Source organism: Giraffa tippelskirchi, chromosome 6 (assembly GCF_054371585.1).
Source record: "Giraffa tippelskirchi isolate mGirTip1 chromosome 6, T2T-mGirTip1v1.2.pri, whole genome shotgun sequence".
In the NCBI taxonomy this organism is placed as follows: Eukaryota; Metazoa; Chordata; class Mammalia; order Artiodactyla; family Giraffidae; genus Giraffa; species Giraffa tippelskirchi.
In genome coordinates, this window is record NC_137280.1 from 138,165,964 (window position 1) to 138,185,815 (window position 19,852).

Consider the following 19,852-nt stretch of genomic DNA (forward strand, 5'->3'; position numbering starts at 1 on the left):
AATTGCCCCTAAATAATTGCACCGACTTTGCCACAAGCTGTCAGAAGGCCTTAATTGGTCCATCTGTAATGACTGCGGCCATCTGCGTGCGGGGTGATTTAGCGGTGGGTCTCTGCCGGAGCGGGGCCCTTATGATTAGAGCTGGACGGGGCCATATATCTCCCTCTGATGGGAGTAGTGGTGTGTGGTATAGGAGATTAGCTCATCCTCATGTTAACGACCGACCAGTTGAACCTAGCCAAGAAGAAGCGCTAGTCACAAGACAATGACTATGGATTTTTTTTTTTTTTTTTAAGTTAGTGTTCCTGCCCTAACAGCAACCTATCTGGAGCATGATCGTGCCTCTTGCTATCATGTCTCTCTTACCAAGAAAGTCTCTTTTGGAAAGATTTAGTCCCTCAATTAGGGCGAATTGATTTCTGCTCTCTACAGAGCCACTGTTCCAAAGAGAAGTGGGAAAGGGCAGGAGGAGCCATATTAATCTTTGTGAGCAAGCGAGAGGGGACCGGAGTGTTTTTCAGCCTTGCAGCCTTGGGTTGTATCTGGAGTTAATCTTTCCTCTGTATAGCTTTTAATTGCTCTGACTTGCAGGGTGCCAGACAACACAACACAAAACACACCTCATCTCTAGTCCTTAAGTTTCTGAAGACTTAAATCAAGTGTCTGGAGCAGTGTTTCCCCAAGTGCACCAGCACGAAAGTGATTTTAAGTGGTACCTAAGATGATCTCAGGTGGCTCTGAGACTTCGCATTAAGTAACGTTGACTCATGGGGAAAGTACATTTTCTCTTTTCAGATCTCTCTTTCATTTCCTCTGATTACCTCTGGTGGAAGGTCTCTGCTGGTTACCCTTATCTCCCTTCTCTACAAAGAGGGAAGCGAGACCTGGCTGAAATCTAGTAATATCACTTTATCCTTATTAGTTTGGCTTTTTTAATTCATTAGCTCTTTATCGCAAATGGTACCAATTTTCCGCTTATAGTGTTTAATGTTTCTTTTTAAAATAAAATTAATTAAATAAAATTATTAGCTTAAAAAAAGTGAGTTGATTTAAAAAAGAAAATTTTAAGGAAGTTGTTGTAAGGTAGGTGGAAGTGGCAAAAATCCTTCCGGTAATATGATGATGCTGCTACTGCTGCTAAGTCGCCTCAGTCGTGTCCGACTGTGTGAGACCCCATAGACGGCAGCCCACCAGGCTCCACCGTCCCTGGGATTCTCCAGGCAATAATACTGGAGTGGGTTGCCATTTCCTTCTCCAATGCATGAAAGGGAAAAGTGAAAGTGAAGTCGCTCAGTTGTGTCTGACTCTTAGCGACCCCATGGACTGTAGCCTACCGGGCTCCTCCGTCCATGGGATTTTCCAGGCAAGAGTACTGGAGTGGGGTGCCATTGCCTTCTCCATATGATGATGAGAGAATGGGAAAACACAGCTAGAGAGGGGGAAGGCCTCCTGTTTCTACAGCAATCCCAGCAGTTTCCTGGCTGTATGACCTCGGACAAGTTTCTAAGCTTCTCCGAACATCAGTTTTCTCATCTGTCAGATGGGGAGACCTGTGATGCAGAGAACGAGTTTATGAATCAAGGGAGATAAAATATGTGAAGCTTCTTCACAAATCATAATCTGCCTTCCCAGTGAAAACTGTTCATTTTTATACAGGGTTAGAAAAATCAAAGGCTCAGAGGGTTTTGGGTCAAGCAGTCAAGGGGCCCTGGCTCTGCTGTTAACTGTGGCACCTTCCCGTCTCTGGACTTAATATTTGTCTATAAAATGAAGAGACTGAACTACTCCAGTGCTCTCTAGGCTGGCTGTGCATTAGAATTATCTGTGGGTCAAGTAAAACCAAAGATCCTGATGCTGCCTTCAGTCTCCCAGAGACTGACAACTGTATTTACTATCAGCTCACAGGTGATCTGGCCACATGCCCTAAATCAGGGGGGCCCGTCCAGCTCTAAGCCCTGGTGGAGTGAATTCAGAGAAAGATTGTCTGACTTTCTTAATCCAGCATACTCTTTTTTAAGGCTCATTCATATTATTGCCATAGCTCATTCTTTTTTATTGCTGAATAGTATTTTCCCTGAATGAATATACTACATTTGATTTATCCATTCTTCAGTTGATATGTATTTGGATGATTTGATGTTCACTTTGGGGATATTATGAATATTGCTGCTATGAACATTAGTGTACAACTTTTCATGTGGATATATATGTTTTGGTTCTTTTTTTTAATTTATTTGTTTATTTTTGGCTGTACTGGGTCTTTGTTGCTGCACGTGGGCTTTCTCTAGTTGTGGTGAGCAGGATCTGCTCTCTAGTTGCAGTGCATGAGCTTCTCATCGCGGTGGCTTCTCTTACGGTGGAGCACGGGCTCTAGGGCACACAGGCTTCGGTAGTTGTGGCTCATGGGCTTAGTTACTCCATGGCTTTTGAAATCTTCCTGGACCAAGGATCAAACCCATGTCCCCTGCATTGGCAGGCAGATTCTTAACCATTGGGCCACCAGAGAAGTCCAATATAAATTTTTATTTCTTTTGGAAATACACCTAGGAGTAGAATTGCTGGATTATATGGTAACTGTGTTCAATTGTTTGAGGAACTGCCAGACTGTTTTCCAAAGTGGCTGCACCATTTTATTACACTCCCATCGACAGTATATGAGAATTCTCATTTCTTTACATCCTTGTCAACACTTGTTATTATCTTACTTTTTCATCATAGCCATCCTAGTGGATGTGAAGTATTAACAGTATCTCATTAAGATTTGGAGAAGGCAATGGCACCCCACTCCAGTACTCTTGCCTGGAAAATCCCATGAACGGAGGAGCCTGGCGGGCTGCAGTCCATGGGGTCACTGAGTCGGACACGACTGAGCGACTCCACTTTCACTTTTCACTTTCATGCCCTGGAGAAGGAAATGGCAACCCACTCCAGTACTCTTGCCTGGAGAATCCCAGGGACGGGGGAGCCTGGTGGGCTGCCGTCTATGGGGTCGCACAGAGTTGGACACGACTGACGCGACTTAGCAGCAGCAGCAGCAGCATTAAGATTTTGATTTATATTTCCCTGGTGACTGATGATGTTGAGCATCTTTTCATGTGTTTGGCCATTCCTATATCTTTTTTCAAGAAGTACCTATTCATATCCTTGGCCCATTTTTAAAAACTGAGGTAAAATCCACATGACATAAGGTTAACAATGTTAAAATATGTAATACTCATGTTAAAGTACATGATTCGTTGGCATTTAGCATATTCATAATGTTGTGCAACCATCACCTTTATCTAGTTTCAAAATATTTTTGTCACCCCCAAAGGAAACCCCATACTTATTAAGTAGTCACTCCTCATTTCCCTCCACTCCAGTTCACAGTAATCACTGATCTGCTTTCCAGGTCTGGATTTACCTAATCTGGAATTTCGTACAAGTGGAATGCTATAATATGTGATCTTTTGTGTCTGGCCTCCTTTACTTAAGATAATGATTTCTAGGTTCGTGCATGTTGTGGCATGTATCAGCGCTTCATTTCTTGTTGTATGGATATATTCCATCTTTGTTTATCTATCTGTGGAATGATGGAAATTTGGGTTATTGTCACCATTTGGCTGTTGTGAACAATGTTGATCAGCTTGTCAATTGTCAATTTCTGCAAAGAAGCCAGCTGTAATTTTTTATCATATTGAATTTGTAGATCAAGGTAGGAGGTATTGCCATCTTAACAACATTAGATCATCTGATCCATGAACATTGACTATCTTTCCATTTATTTTGATTGTTCATTTCTTTCAACAATGTTTTGTAGTTTTCAGAGTATACAGTTTGTACTTACTTTGTTAAATTGTAAGTGGTATTTTTACCATTTTAATTGCATTTTCAAATTGCTTTCTTATTTGCTAGCCTGTAGAAATACAGTTGATTTTTAAATGCTGATCTGTATCCTGAAATCTTTCTAAGTTAACCTGTTCTAGTTTTTTGTAGATTTCTGAAGATTTTCTGTGTAAGCAATCATTTCATCTACAGTCTTTCCAATCTTTATGCCTTTTCTTTATCTTACCAATTGCACTGACTAGGAATTCTAGAATAGTGCTGAAGTAGAAAGAAAGTGGAAAGCCTTTCTCCTGATCACAGGAGCAGAGCATTCAATATTTCACCATTAAATATGATATAAACTATAGGTTTTTTGTAGCCATACTAGTTTTCATAAAGGGGCCTAACCCTGATTAAAATCAAGAGACACTAATGTTAAGGCTGGCATTTTTAGTAGAAAGAGAATCTTTTGAGATTTATTTATAACAGCTTTTCCAGGCATGGACCAGAAGCCAGCCTACATTAGAATAAGCAAAAAGAGGAATTGGTTGTCATATGTAATAGGAACAACTAGGAGTCTATCTGCTTCAGGCACAGGGCGATCTGGAGAATCAAAATATTATCAGGATAATGTCCCTCTTCATCTCTTCACTCTCTTTTTACTTGTTGACTTCAGTCTCAGCAGATCCCCCAGCATCTCTCATAACCTCATTTTGCTAAAGATGTCAGGAGCAGCTCCAGACTTATAGCCAACCAACCTAGTTACTCTAGTAAGACAAACGGGCCTCGTTGTTCAATAGTTCTAAAAAAAAATTCTCAGGATTCATGGTTTGGACCAACTCAGGTCACATGTCCATCCCTGAACCAATCACTGTGGCCAAGGGAATGGAATGCCCTGATTGGCCAGGCCCAAGCCACACACTCCTCCCACTGGGAACCAGGAGATGAGGTCAAACCCACCCAAGCCTGGAGGACTGAGGATGGGAGGGAAGAGGCAGTTTGCCCCCAAAAAGGATCAAAGTGTTGTTGCCAGAAAAATGAGGGGATGGGTCCAAGCCAGACATAAATCACAGCTGCCAACTCTGTCATACAGAAGTTCTCTCTGTGTTGCAGGTCTGGCACTAACACTGGCCCTCTTTAAACTTCAGTTTCGCCCTTTGCAGTACACAGGTGGTGCTTCCTGCCCTTGCTGGCCCCATCTGAGAGACCCAATAAGACAGTGTACCAGAAATCTGTCTAAACTGTAAAGTGCAGTGCACACATAAAGAAGGGGGTCACAAGAATGATTACTCAGCCACTGTTCTTACCCGCCTGTCCATCTGTTCTCTTCTCTCTGTCTTGCAGAACACCTGAAGAAGCCACTTGAAGACTACATGGCCCTTTTCCCCAGTGTGAGGATTCTCCGAACCAAGAAACGGGAAGGACTGATCAGGACCCGGATGCTGGGAGCCTCAGCTGCAACTGGGGATGTCATCACATTCTTGGACTCACACTGTGAAGCCAATGTCAACTGGCTCCCCCCCTTGCTTGGTAAGGGAGGCTCGCAAGGTGAAGTAGGCGACCTGGAGTGCACCAGTAGCCACCAGCCCCACCTTCTGCAGGGAGTCACCTACAGGGCTTCCCTTGCCTGCCTGAGATGCACCCAGCACTGCGCCAGGTGCCACGAGGGTGTCAGATCTTCAGAGGTGCTCAAAGTGACCTTACAAATCCATGCAGTTCTGCCCCTTCATTTTACAGAGGAGGAAGCTGGGACTTCGAGAGAGGGAGTGACTTGCCCAGAGTCACAAAGCACATTAGTGTTAGTGATGTGACTGCTTCTCCCAGGTTACTTAAGGTGTTATTGGAAAGCAAGCCAAGACTGCCTACTGCTAAGAGCTAAATCTTAGCAGTAGGCATCTTGATTTGATAATGTAAGGGAAGTCATCAAATCAACTCAGAACAGTGGTTGTTCACTGCGTTGCCACTGTGAGCCAAGAAAGCTGTAAGCTTTATCTCCAGTCCTCACAAAACCACACCAGGTCGAAAGTGTCCCCTTTTTGTAGTAGAAGAGACTGAAGTTCTGAGATAATGAGTGACTCGCTAGTTCCCTTGGGCAATAAGTGTCAAAGTCCCCATCTGTCTAACTCCAAAGTGTATCCTCTTTCAGGATTCCACACTGTCTGCCTAAGTTCATTTGCTCCTCGGGGAGTTTCTGACAGCTGTCAGGGAAGGGCTGCAGACAGAGGACAGCGTGATCCAGGAGTCCACACAACCTTGTGGACAGGAGGGAGACCTGAAGCCAGGCTGCCAGGCAGTGAGGTGCCTCATGGCTGGTTGAAGAACCAGGTCTGAACCCAGAGGTACTGAGCTTTGAGGAAGGCAGTGAGCTGCTGCCAACAGGTAGATGCTAAAGAGGAAGTCCCCTAGTGGGGCTGGTGGCCAGGTGAGGAACAGGGATGGAGGCAGATTGGGGAAGATCTGTCAGTCCAGAGAGAAAAGTGAAAGCCTCAAAAATAGATGAGTATGGGAGGGACTTCCCTGGTGATCCAGTGGCTAAGGCCTCTACACTCCCAATGCAAGGGACCTGGGTTCGATCCCTGCATTGATCCCTGCCCAAGTCAGGGAACTAGATCCCACATGCTGAAATTAAAAGATCCTGCATGCCAAGTCCTGCATGCTGCAACTAAAACCAGGTGCAGCCAAATAAATAAATTAGTTTGCAGGGCAGCAAAGGAGATGCAGACATAGAGAAAAGACTTGTGGACACAGTGGGGGAAGGAGAGAGTGGAACGAATTGAGAGAGTAACATTGAAACATATACCCTACCATATATAAAATAGATAGCCAATGTATGGTGCAGGGAGCTCAACCCAGTGCTCTGTGACAGCCTAGACAGGAGGAATGAGGTGGGAGATGGAAGGGAGGTTCAAGGAGGAGGGGACATATGTATAACTATGGCTGGTTCATGTTGATGTATGGCAGAAACCAACACGGTATTGTAAAGTAATTATCTTCCAATTAAAAAAGGGAAAAGAAAAAAAAAAAATGGAGGGATATGCTCTCCATAAGAGAAAGCATAGAGACCAAAGAGGACTCAAGATTAGGGCAAGCTTGAGCATGTATCAGAATCACCTAGAAGATTTGGTAAAACACAGAGTGCTGGGCCTGGCTCCAGAGTTGTTGGTTCAGGAGGTCGGGGTGGGGCCTGAGAAGCTGCATTCCTGACAAACCCCAGGTGATGCCAGTGCTGCTAGCCCAGGGACTACACTTCAGGGAGCTCTAGTTAGGCCCCCATTCAGAAGTGAGGACAGAAAGCAAATCCTGCACAGATTAACGGGATAACCCAGCATATTTGTTTCCTAACACAGATCATCATGAAACTTTAGTATGAGATTACATGCTTCTGGTCCCAAGTGTCCAGGATCCCACTGGGTTAAGATATAACCCAGATTTTTCTGGTAAACTCTTTATTTCATTAAACCAAGAGGTCTAGATCTGCCTCTCATGACTGAAAGAGAACAAAAAAGAAAAAAAAGCCTCACTCTGAATCCCTAATTTATAGTCCTGAAGGAACATCCCATTGGGTGGGTCATTCAGTGACTCATAAAGAGAATGAAGTGGTAGGCACGATGCTGAGCTTGTGGTCCAAATAGCCTTAACTCTGTTTCTATGGAAATATATGAGGGTAATTTTCATAATCTACAAGCATACATGGAAGAAATATTCTTCCTCTTTTTTTTCCTTTTTCTAATAGAAATATGAACCAGTGGTGTAGATGTAAAAGTCTATCCCTTCTAATATGAACAGCTGACATAGCCCACCCTGGCTTTTGTGTCTGAAGCCATAAACATGCACAGTTCACTCTGCCTTCTTTGGAGAGGAGGCATTTCTGAGCCTGAGAAGGATTTAGCCCTCCCTTCCCCAAAGGAAAGCCACTCTTGATCATCATTTTCTTCATTTCTATCATCACCATCATCAGCAGCATCATGCCTCTGCAAGTCCCTTATCTTTTTAGGCCACAGCTATGTTTAAAGGTGACAGTTATATGGTAAAGGAGACAGGCCAGGCATTATTATCCACATAGAGCAAATAAGAAATCTGAAGGGCAGAGAGAATGAGGCTCCTGCTTCTGAGCTGCTCTCAGCAATCCTGGGCACAGAGGATGTCAGCAGAGAGCGGGTCACCTGCTGGCCTAAGCTTCTTGGCTGTCATCCTGCTTGGTCTTCACAGAGACCCCACGTGGTGGGTGCTGTCTTCCTCCGTTCTGTCAGCCAGGAAACCGGGGTTCAGAGGCACCAGATAACCTTTCCCAAGGTTATACCGTTCATAGGTGGCAAAACCAGGGTTTGAATCTGGGCACCCTATCTCCAGGTGAGGACGGCACCATGGAATGCTGCCTGTCTGATGCCGCCGCCTTGACGTCACACCTCCCACAATGAGCCGGCATCCAGCAGAGCCTTGTGTCCTCAACCCACACCCTCCCTGGAAGGGAGGTCCCTCGCACAGCCATGAAGAATTAGGAAGGGAAGTGAAAGTCGCTCAGTCGTGTCCGACTCTTTGCAACCCCATGGGCTATGCAATCCATGGAATTCAGCTGGCCAGAATACTAGAGGGGGTAGCCTTTCCCTTCTCCGGGGGATCTTCCCAACCCAGGGGTTGAACCCAGGTCTCCTGCATTGCAGGCAGATTCTTAACCAGCTGAGCCACAAGGGAAGCCCAAGAATACTAGAGTGGGTAGCCTTTCCCTTCTCCAGTGGATCTTCCAAACCCAGGAATTGAACCAGGGTCTCCTGCATTGCAGGTGGATTCTTTACCAACTGAGCTATCAGGGAATCCCCGTTAGGGAGGAAGAGCCCTTCTCTAGATCTTTCCCCAGGAAGATTCTTCAGCTTCCTTAAAAATTCCTAGGGAGCCTTCCACAGGGCAGATCCAAGCTCCACCCCAGGAGATCCTGATTCAGTGGGCGTGGGGCAGGCCAGCCCTGGGGAGCTGGGAGAGAACACTTAAACACACCCTGCGTGCTTCTGACACAGTGTCAAAAGCACCATTTTTCAAACTTTTATGACCGTGTGCCACAGTTAGAAATACACTGGGGATATGTCAGTCCATTACACAAATGCACACACTGGTGCAGTATGACTGAAATATTTCCAAAACAGTGCTTTCCCTCATTACCTAGAATGCACCCTGATATTCAGTGATTCAGTGTTCTTTTTTCTTCATTACAGATATACACACATACAATTTCATGACCCACCTATGGATTGTGTATTGCAGTTTAGAAAAAGACAAAACTTCTGCTTTCTCTCCTGGAAGAAAAATCTGCTGTATAACTCAATGAATGAAGCCTGGGCCCTAGGCAGCTGCCAGCCTATCCTGGCCCTACCAAACTCCCCATTCCAAGCCTTGAACTTGATTCCTGGCCTAAGCAGCAAGGCACCCCAGCACAGCCCACTTGCCCCTCATAGCAGATCGTCTGCCTCAGTCACTGGCTGTAGTCAGGGCTTCTTGGCAGAAGGCACACTGAAGGGCAGACAGTGAATTTTATAGAGTCTGCGTCTTTCTGGCTTGAAAGGGACGTAGAGCCATTTTGAGGTTAAAACCCCCGTTTGCCACCTTGGATCACCTTGCAGGCAGAATTCCTGCATGGCCAAGGTCCACCAGGCCCTGCTTGCCCTGAGGAGCTCATGAGATAGTTCTCTCACTCACCAGTAGTTCTGACTGTTGGGAGAGGTGAACTGGCCTCTCTCGCAAGGACCATTTGTTCCCTGACGGCAGCCAGGAGGTGTTGGGGAGCTTCAGGGACAGGCAGTCTGCCATGAGGGGTAGGTGCTGGGGTGCCTGGATGCTGGGCCACAAGTCAAGTTAAGACTCAGAATGGGGAGCCTGGCAGGGCCGGAACAGGGTCCTTCCCAGAAAGAAATTAATCTCTTTCCATAGCAGTGCTGAGCATGATGGGCACCTGTGCTAAACATCTTCAGATGTTACTGTATCCAGTACTCCTGCGACCAGAGCCTTTTCTCCCCATTTCACAGAGGAGGAGCACACTGAGGCTCAGAATGTTATTTCTGTTGCTGACCCAAGGACCCATCGTGTATGGTGGGATGGGCTGGGAGCCCTGGTCCATCTTCCCTAAAGCTTGCCCTCCTTTTTCCTCATGGAGTCTCAAACTCAAGTATTCAGAGAAATCATCCAGGAAACATGTTAGAAATGTGAATAAGTTGCAGAGCAGGATCATGCACGTAACTACTTTCCCATCCAGCCTCCCTAACGGGCATCTCTTGGCTTCTTCAGACCGCATCGCTCGGAACCGCAAGACCATCGTGTGCCCAATGATCGATGTGATTGACCACGATGACTTCCGGTACGAGACGCAGGCGGGGGATGCTATGCGGGGTGCCTTTGACTGGGAGATGTACTATAAGCGGATCCCCATCCCTCCAGAACTGCAGAAAGCTGACCCCAGCGACCCATTTGAGTAAGTATGAGTTACCCAGGCCAGTCCCAGTGGCTGACCCCCGGGGCCCCCTCCTAATGCACACAGAACTCAGGATCGCCACCTCCCCTAAAAGTCTAGTGTAGGGGGGTGGGGAAGACCTCCCCAACCAGAAGCGCAATCCCTCCCAGCTTGTCACAGAGCTTAGGCTCACGGACCACCAAGCTGGTCACTTCTTCTTTGCCTACCCCCTGTGCCAGCGGGGGTGGCAAGCCCAGCGCCCAGTTGTAGTCATCATCATCATCGCTGTCATTGTCATTGTCACCACCTTGTTGTTGTTCAGTAGCTAAGCGTGTCTGACTCTCTGCAACCCCATGGACTGCAGCATACCAGGCTTTCCTGTCATTCACCATCTCCTGGAGTTTGTTCAAACTCATATCCATTGAGTCAGTGATGCCGTCCAACCATCTTATCCTCTGTCACCCCCTTCTCCTCCTGCCTTCAATCTTTCCCAGCGTCAGAGTCTGTTCCAATGAATTGACTCTTCACATCAAGTGGCCAAAATTTTGGAGTTTCAGCTCCAGCATCCATCCTTCCAATGAATATTCAGAGTTGATTTCCTTTAGGATTGATTGGTTTGATCTCTTGCAGCCCAAGGAACTCTCAAGAGTCTTCTCCAGCACAAGTCACCACCATTTACCGCACATTTTCTAAGTGCCAGGTTCAGTGCTGAGCACACTACACACTGATCCTTTTAACCCCAACAGCCATGTGTAGTAAAAATTATCATCCGTGTTTTCCATGTGGGGACACCAGGGCTCCAGGAGGAGCCTGTCCAGGTTCCACAGCTGTGAAGGGGCAAAGGCTTAATGCCATGCAGGTCTGGCTGCCTCTGGAGCCAGCTTTCTCATCCATCAGTTACAGCCTCTTGGAAGTATCGGGGAAGTAACAGTTTGTCCCTCAGTGGAAGACCGGGAGCACGCGACTGGACCCATCACATCCTGGAATGTGAGCACTGAAGGGAACCAGCAGGTCATGGGCTCCAAGCCCTTGGAGAAGAGGAGACTCGGACCCCAGGGTGGGGAAGGGCTTCCCTGGGCACGCCATGAGCTAGTGGCTAAGCCTGAAACAGAGCCCGTCCCTCTCTGGTCCCCCGAGCTCCAGAAGGGTCTTTCTGACTGAGGGAGTCAGTCAGCTCACCATCCCAGCTGTCACATGAGCCCCTCCAGCTCTCCTGCCAGAGGTGTGGGAAGATCTCTGGGCATGAAGCCGAAGTCCAGCCTTTCCTGCTGGGTTAGTTTCCTGATCAGTTTCCTAATTATCACTGCAGTAATAACTTACCACAGCTTACTGGTTCACCAAAATAGCACAGATTCATTCTCTTCAAGTTCTGGTGGTCAGAAGTCTGAAAGGGCCCTACTGGACTAAATCACAGCATCGGCTGTGCTGCATTTCCTTGAGATGCTCCAGGAAGGGACCCATTCCCATGCCGTTTCCAACTCCCAGCGGCTGCTCTAGAGAAGCCCTGGATGCTGGGAAACATTGAAGACAAAAATAAAATAAATAAATCTTAAAAAAAATCCAATTTATAAAAAGGAGGAGGAGGAGAAAGAAGTGTGAGGAGGAAGAAGAAGACGAGAAAGAGAAAGAAGAAGACCCACCGCCACCCGGGCTGTCCCTGAGTCCAGTAACACCAGAGTCTCTGGGTGGGGATCCAGCCATCCGCTACTAGGTGATGCTGACACGTGGACAGAGTTGAGCACCACTAGCCCAGACGCTTCCCAAGGGACACTGCATCCTTTGTACCCTCCAATTCCTTCCATAAGTCTCTCTTCTGTATTGCACTAGGACAAAACCTGAGTTTTGTCTTAGGCCACAAAGAAATCCTGGTCATTTGCTGCGCTCCTCCCTATGGTGCCCAGCAAATGGGCACGCCACAGGCACAGTGCCATGTCATGATATTTGAAAGACACCAGCTTCGGTAGCAGCTCATCCACTTACAAACTACATGCCCTTGAGCAGAGTATAGAGTATTTCTGCATTTCAAATTTCTCCTTGTGAAAAGAGGGCTAGTCATAGGGCTTTGTGAGAGCTGGAGATAGTGTTGGTGAGGTGAGTGGCACCCACTGGACCCTCAGGACTGTTGTAATTATTGCTGTTGAACACGGCAGGAAATAGACCAGGCTAAAGAAGAGGCCTCCCTCTGGAGGCGAAGCCCTCAAGCATCCAAAATGCCTCACAGCTAATATCCTACCTTTACCACGGCCCCTGCTGCTGGCTTCCACCCAAACTGATATTTTTGTGCCGTTTTAGGTTTGATTTTCCATGAAGCACTGAGTCAGAACCACTCTCTGCCCCTCCAGGCATTACGGCTCCAGCCAGAAAAACCCAACCCCACAACCTTCATAAGACAGAGGAAAGCTGACACTAATAACACCTTACTTTCCTACAGGACTGAATACTTTCAAAACTATAGCAGCATGTAAGCTAGGGAGAGTAGCTGTACGTCCTTGTGTAGATGAGGAAACGGGCTTAAAGAGGTTAAGTCAACGCTGTCCTGTAGAAATACAATGAGACTCATATATGTGCTTCTCAGTGTCCTCAAAGCCACTTTAAAAAAGGTAGGGAAGCAGATAAAATTCATTTTAGTAGTGCATTTTATTTAACCTAGTATGTTTAAAATGTTCTCATTTTAACATGTAACCAACACTTTGAAATTATTAATGAGATCTTTTCTGTTCTTTTTCTTCATATTAAGTCTGGGAACTCCAATGTGTATCTCACACTGCCAGCACCTCCCAGTTCAGACCGGCCACACTTCAAGTGTCAGTAGCCACGTGTGGCCCCCATACTGGGCAGCACAGGGTTCTGGGGTTACACTCTCTGTCCCAGGTCCCACCGTGGGTTAGGGAGAGCTGAGGTTGGAGTAAGGGTTTCCTTCTTTCTGATCCCAAGTCCTGTTCACTCAGCACCTACTTCTGGATTGTTCCTTCCCAAGAGGAAGCAGTGTATTGTGGCCACGTAGGGGTGTGGCTGTAGCACAGATTGGAAACTCAAATCCCAGAGGTGCTGCTTTGTAGCTGCAAAGCCTTGAGCACGTCACCTGTCAGTACTCTGGTTTATGCACGCATAAACTGGGGTAATGATAACAGGGCCTCGTGAGGTCAACGTGAGGAATAGATTCATTTTAGTAATAAATTAGTTCAGTGCAGCAGTGGGCAGATCCGAGCCCTGCGTCAGGGATCCAGGGAATCCCTTCTGAGGGTCACCTCCTGTGCTGTCCAGGCCCGTCCACTGCAGGAAGCCTGGCAAGGCGGGTGGGGCACTTCATCACTTTCATCAGTCCACTTCCCTGGGCATGTGGTTCCCAAGGCCAGCAGGGTTGTGGCGGCTGCTCCTGCAATGGTTTTTCTTTATGTGCGTGCATGCCAGGTCGCTCAGTCATGTCTGACTCTTTCTGAGCCCATGGACTGTAGCCTGCCAGTCTCCTCTGTCCATGGGATTTCCCAGACAAGAATACTGGAGTGGTTGCCATTTCCTTCTCCAGGGGATCTTCTTGACCCAGGGATTGAACCCATGTCTCCTACATTGGTGGGAAGATTCTTTACCACTGCGCCACCTGGGAAACCCAGTTTTCTTTCTTTTTTTTTGAGGGTTTGAAGTTGGAGCCAGACATGAGCACAACCACTCAGAGAGGTTTTCATGCAGTAAATGCTGGTGGCCCCTTCCAGGGGAACGGGGGGAGGCCACACCCCATGACTGATCATCTCAGTTCCTGGAATCATGGTTTTTCCTCCCTTCTCTCCCCCAGCTCCCACTTTGTCCATTTCCACTTCAAATGCCACCCCTCTCAGCACTCTTCCTCGACTCTTGCCCCAGCCTCTCTCCTCACCCCCAAAATATGTAGGCAGAGGTGCCCTCCTTTCCTGTAGTGCTGGTTGCACCTCCTAGAGGCCCTCGTTACATCCCACCTGGCTTCGGCACCCTCCCATCCTGAGGTGACCACCCTGCTACACTGATGTCCCCTGCATATTCAGTCTGACCCTGATTTACCTCCAGATTCTTCCAGCATCTGCTCCTCAGCTGGCACTCAATGAATAAACTAATGAGTGAATGAATGAGTGGAGGAATCTTATCCCAGTTTAACTGCAAGAACAAGGACTGTGGCTTCTTTTGTAAACTCTCAGCAGAAATGCCTATGCTGGGCTTGGAAAGTAAGAATCTTCAAATTATCTCATCCAAAAACACAGAACCTAAGCTCCATCCCCCAGAGATTGTTGTGTAGGTCTGGGGTCATACCCAGGAAGCTGTATGTGTTTTCATCTCTCTAAGGCATTCTATAGCCTAGACAGGCTTAGAAAGACCTAATCCAGACCATTTAACCAGTGGGAGAACTGGAGATAAGAGAGAGAGACAGGGCAATATATATAGAAATATGGAGCTACAAGGCCCACAGAGGAAAAACACTATGATTCCATTCCACAAGTATTCTTAGGTGTTAACCATGTGAAGGAATCTGGGGTCCACTGGTTAAAACATAGCATTTATGAAGAAGAAAGAAAGCCAGGGGCTGCACTCAGAAGGGCTTTGGATTCCCTGCTGGACACAAGGGCTATGTTGATGGAGCAGAGGGCAACGGTGTCCCTGGGGAAACAGCAGCATCCGCAAGAGGTATACACATGGCCAGGACATCTGCTCTTCACACCACCTTCTTCTTCCTGCAGGTCTCCCGTGATGGCTGGTGGACTGTTCGCCGTGGATCGGAAGTGGTTCTGGGAGCTGGGCGGGTATGACCCAGGCTTGGAGATCTGGGGAGGGGAGCAGTACGAGATCTCATTCAAGGTGAGCCAGCCCCTGGAAAGCCCCCTGTCCTGGCAGGTTGCCTTCCTAGCAGTGTCTGAGCCTGAGGAGACTGTGGAGGCCTCAGGTTCTGCAGCCCATCTGCTCAGTGTCTGCATCGTCCCTTCTTAGATGATAGTGTTGGAATGATAGTGTTGGAATATGACAGGCCTCACTTCCACTAAAGAGATGGCGTGTCTCCCATTGAGACGCCCAGCACACCAGCAGAGGAGAAGAGAGAGCCAGACAGGCGAACAGGACACATAGGCTGGTGGGAAGCTCTGCTCTGAGAATGATCCCCTGGCCTCACAGAGGCCGACTTGTCCGTAGTGGTTCCCGGCCACCTGTCTCAAGTTTTCCCTTTGTGTCTGTCCCTGCTGGAGTTTGATATACAGAAACCAGGGGCTAAGAGCTTGAGTTGTGGCGTCAGAAAAGCCCGGGCTCCAATCCCAACATCACTACTCAGTAGCAGTGTGACTTTGGGCGAATTAGATTACCTCTCTGAGCATTCCTTCCTCATCTAAGAGGATAATAAGACTACCTACCTTACAGAACTTTTGTGAAGGTTAAAGGAGATAATATCTAGAAAATGGTTAGCACCCAACCTGGGGACACAGCCACCAATTAATAACTGGTAGAAATTATTAAAGAGTTGGAGAATAAATATTTACTATAACCTATTAGACCAATCCATGGGCTGTAGAATCTCTGATAATGGTAGTAAAGGAGACGATGGTTACTAGTTAACTACCCAAACTTCTGAGGCCAACTTCTGCCCTTTTTTGTTGGATTTTTGTATTGATCTCAAGTGAAGAATGAAGGCTTTGTCCATCTGTAGGGAAGACTATCTTGTCTTGTGCCCCTGTGGTTGGCTAGGGCCTGCTTCTAACACCCCTGGAACCCTTGCAAAGATATATCCCCAGCCCATGCAAAATGGCCAGCAGCATTACTAGGCTGAGTCCTATGAATGCACAACCCTGATGTCCACCGAGTCTAGCATCTACTTCCTAGGCAAAGGACCATTGTCACACACAGCAATTAAGGCTTTGGTGCCGGGGTTAGATTGCCTAGGTGAGATTGTAGCTCTGCTGCTTTGTACCAGGTGTGTGATCTTGGACAAAGAGTCCTTATCCGTCTGAACCTCAGTTTCTACTTCCATAAAATGGGTATGCTGCTGCTGCTAAGTCGCTTCAGTCATGTCCGACTCTGTGCGACCCCATAGACGGCAGCCCACCAGGTTCCGCCGTCCCTGGGATTCTCCAGGCAAGAATACTGGAGTGGGTTGCCATTTCCTTCTCCAGCGCATGAAAGGGAAAAGTGAAAGTGAAGTCGCTCAGTCATGTCCGACTCTTAGCGACCCCATGGGCTGCAGCCTACCAGGCTCCTCCGTCCATGGGATTTTCCAGGCAAGAGTACTGGAGTGGGGTGCCATTGCCTTCTCCAGAATGGGTATAATGACCCTCTAATCTTCACAAAGTTGTTGAGAGGATTAAATAAGACCATTCTTGTTAGGTGCTTCTCAATAAATATCCTAAAATAATGAAATAATAAATAATGAAAATTTATTTTCATTGTTATCATTGTCACTGCCACTAGGTGAGCAGTTCACTGGGGGACATTAATTCTTTGGCCACTTGATGCAAAGAACTGACTCATTGGAAAAGACTCTGATGCTGGGAAAGATTGAAGGCAGGAAGAGAAGGGGATGACAGAGGATGAGATGGTTGGATGGCATCAGCAACTCAATGGACATGAGTTTGAGTAAGCTGCGGGAGCTGGTGATGGGCAGGGAAGCCTGGCATGCTGCAGTCCATGGGGTTGCAAAGAGTTGGACACAACTGAGCGACTGAACTGAACTGAGCAAGAAAACAACCTAGAATTCTCCTGAAACATTATTGTGCTTTGAAAAACAGTCTTTTTCCATTTTACCTTCAGATTTCTGAAGTTATCTCCCATAAGGGAGCCAGCCCTTTAAATAAAACAATATTAAAATCCAGGGGTGACATTAAAAATATTTAGCAATCATGATGGCACCAGCCAGTCAGAGCGATGCCAGCTGTCAAAAAGCATCCATCCACTCTGGTGTGCAGCAACTCAGGTGCAGCCTGGATCAGAGCTGGCAGGACCCTGTTCAGAGCCCTTCACACATGTTGTCTTATTTAATCCTCAAAACAGCCCTAGGAGGGTGGTATCATTATTATACCCATTTCACAGGGAGGCAAGTGGAGTTCAGACCAAGGTCCCACACAGTTAGAACTAACAGAACCAGGACATGAACCTAGGCCTGCCTGACTGCAGGGTCCGCACTCCGACCTGCTGTGTTGTACAGGCCTCTGCTGGGACATGAGAGCACTTGAGAGGAAAACTAGCCTGAGAGATTTCTCTGCAATCTCTTACTTCCTTCTCAGTTTTTGCCTCCTCCTGGGGACACTTAACCCCCCTTGAGGTTAATTTACTCGGCGATTCTACAGCCTCTCGGTGAATTGAATTAGTAAACAGTCTTAAGTCAACAATAGTTTTGCTCTCCCAACCAACTCTGATCCATCAGTAGAGGCTGCCCGTTACTGCATGAATATGTATTGTGAGGCTGCGTTCAGAAAAGGAGTGGTGATTGATTAGTGTTCTGCCATGGGTGCAGGTTTGGTAGGTGACAGCACGTATGTCATTTATAGTCTCTCTAGCCCATGCAGTTTAGTTTTCCAAATGCCACATCCTTACAGGTACAGTAGAATCACACATAAGGCATCAGAAGAGTTTTAACTTCACAGTTCCTCAGTTTACCAGTTTAACAAACTTAACTTATGAAGTTTGTTCCCAGAAATGGACACATCAGAGTTCTGAGTTCTCACCAGAATATGAACTTCAACAGCGTAATCATCTTTGTTGTTTCCCAAGAACCAAAAGGATTGCCTGACAAGGAGAAAGTGCTTAATAAATAATTGTTGGTTGACTACTCAGAGAAGGTGTGTCATTGCCTGAACCAGGCTCCCTGGTCAGAAAGTCCCCCTTCAGAAAGTCCATGGAGAGTGGTGATGGTAGAGAAAGGAGCACAAAGGAATTTCTAAACCCAAAATGATCTCATTCTGTGCCTTTCAAAGACCCATCTGATGATGCTCATCAGGCAATTATGGAAGAACAAATGGCATTTCCCCCCCCCCCCACAGTTTATTTACAAAAGACTCAGTAATGGGTGATGAAGTCTCTCATTCGGGAGGGGGAGGGAGGCTGGCTCCTGTTTCCATTTGATCCAATTATCTCCTCCACTCTGGAGAGGAAATGAGACTGTGTTATGAGGAGTCCCCCAGGTCTAGGAAGGAGACCCTTCTCCCTTGGCTCTCTCTCCCAGGCTGTGGGGCAGCCCCTCTGCCAGTGCACTGTCTCCCGGGCAGTCTTGCCCACAGCTCTGAGGGCACAGGGGAGCCAGTTGTCTGCCTGAAATGCCGGGTGTTCAGTTTCAGCCAGAGCAGGGCATTTACGAAGGGCCAAATTGCGTCTGATTAATCTCTGCTGGGCTCCCTTTTCTTCTTGGTGACAGAGAAGAGAGACTGGTCTGAAAGGCATGAGTGTATTTTCAGAAATTAAGATAAATTGATACATGCCATCAGGGCTGATGAATTAATAATTTGGCTCCAATTTCAGACCAGGCCATCTATCCTGATGGGAAAACCCTAAAAAGGATGTTCTGAAGGCTCTGAAATTTCTAGAAGAGTCATTGACTCTTTTCTTCTTCTTCTTTTCTTAGTCAACAGCTTTTCTTTCTAAAAGGCACAGTCACATTATGAGAATTCTCCTGCTTGGCAGTTGCACTCTTCCCAGTTCTGGTGGTCAGATAACTCTTTAACCCTGTAGCCTGGCCTGCACCCACCTCCACGAGCTGCTTACCATTCCTTGCTTTCTCTCCACCCTCCTCCCCATTGCATTAGTCTGGACTCTTAGTAACAGATAACCAATATCCTGGTCAATCTGGTTTAAGCAAAAAAAAGTCAGAATTGATTGGCCCACACGACTGAAATTCCAGGGTAGATCCTCCAGGTCCAGCTGGATCCAGAGACTAACCCATCTCATATAGACTCCATCTCCCTTAGTCCCTCAGCTCTGCTTTCATCTGAGTTGGCTTCCCTCTCAGGCAAGCTTTCTCTCACGGAAATACCCAGCAGCCCAGTGGGAAGAGTTTCTGTTTCCCATCATTCCTATAGTGAGTCCCCAAGTCAAGTCTCACTGACCTTCTGATTCCTTGCCCATCCCTGAGCAGTATTCTGATTGGTCAGCTGCTGTCTGAATCTAATTGGTCACATGCCCATCCCAGAGCTAGGAAGGTGGAATGAGCTTGTTCCCCATAGGAAAGTCTCGGCACTGTGTGCAGAATAGAGGTGGGCAGGGCAAACCACAGAGGTCTACCTCACCCAGCCGTGTGGGATGCTCACAAGCCCCAGGCTCACATGCTTTGCCATCTTTGGGGGCATACACTGTTCATTCTTCCTGAAATGCCCTTCCTTAGTCTGGCCAACCCACAGTCATCCTTCTGGGCTCAGCCTATCTTATGCCTCCTCTCAGCCTTCCTGAGCTCCCTGTGATAATTAGGGGCCACCCCAGTGTTGCTCCGCATGTCTCCGAATTCCTCCCTCTGACATGACCCAAAGGTTGACCTGTCTCCCCAACGACACTCTCAGCTCCCTGGAGGCAGGGAGGGAGTCTTGTTCATCTCTGTACCCTAGTTCCTGGCCCATCATAGGTGTTTTAAATACCTGTTAGTGGCATCAATTCCTATCTGATATACTTTCTTCATCCTGCCCT

General features: G+C 47.2%; 1 protein-coding gene across 7 annotated transcripts in view; it reads left to right on the forward strand.

Annotated features, from left to right (window-relative positions):
* Positions 1-19,852, forward strand: part of GALNT10 (polypeptide N-acetylgalactosaminyltransferase 10) — a 220,333-nt gene that overhangs the window by 172,541 nt on the left and 27,940 nt on the right. For all 7 annotated transcript variants that reach the window (XR_014055576.1, XR_014055575.1, XR_014055577.1 and 4 more), the window contains exons 5-7: positions 5,149-5,334; positions 10,078-10,261; positions 14,944-15,061. Coding sequence is in view for 3 of the 7 variants with exons in the window: in XM_081495995.1 (XP_081352121.1) it covers positions 5,149-5,334; positions 10,078-10,261; positions 14,944-15,061 (488 nt within the window). In the remaining 4 variants the exon portion in view is untranslated. The remainder of the gene's footprint in view (positions 1-5,148; positions 5,335-10,077; positions 10,262-14,943; positions 15,062-19,852) is intronic.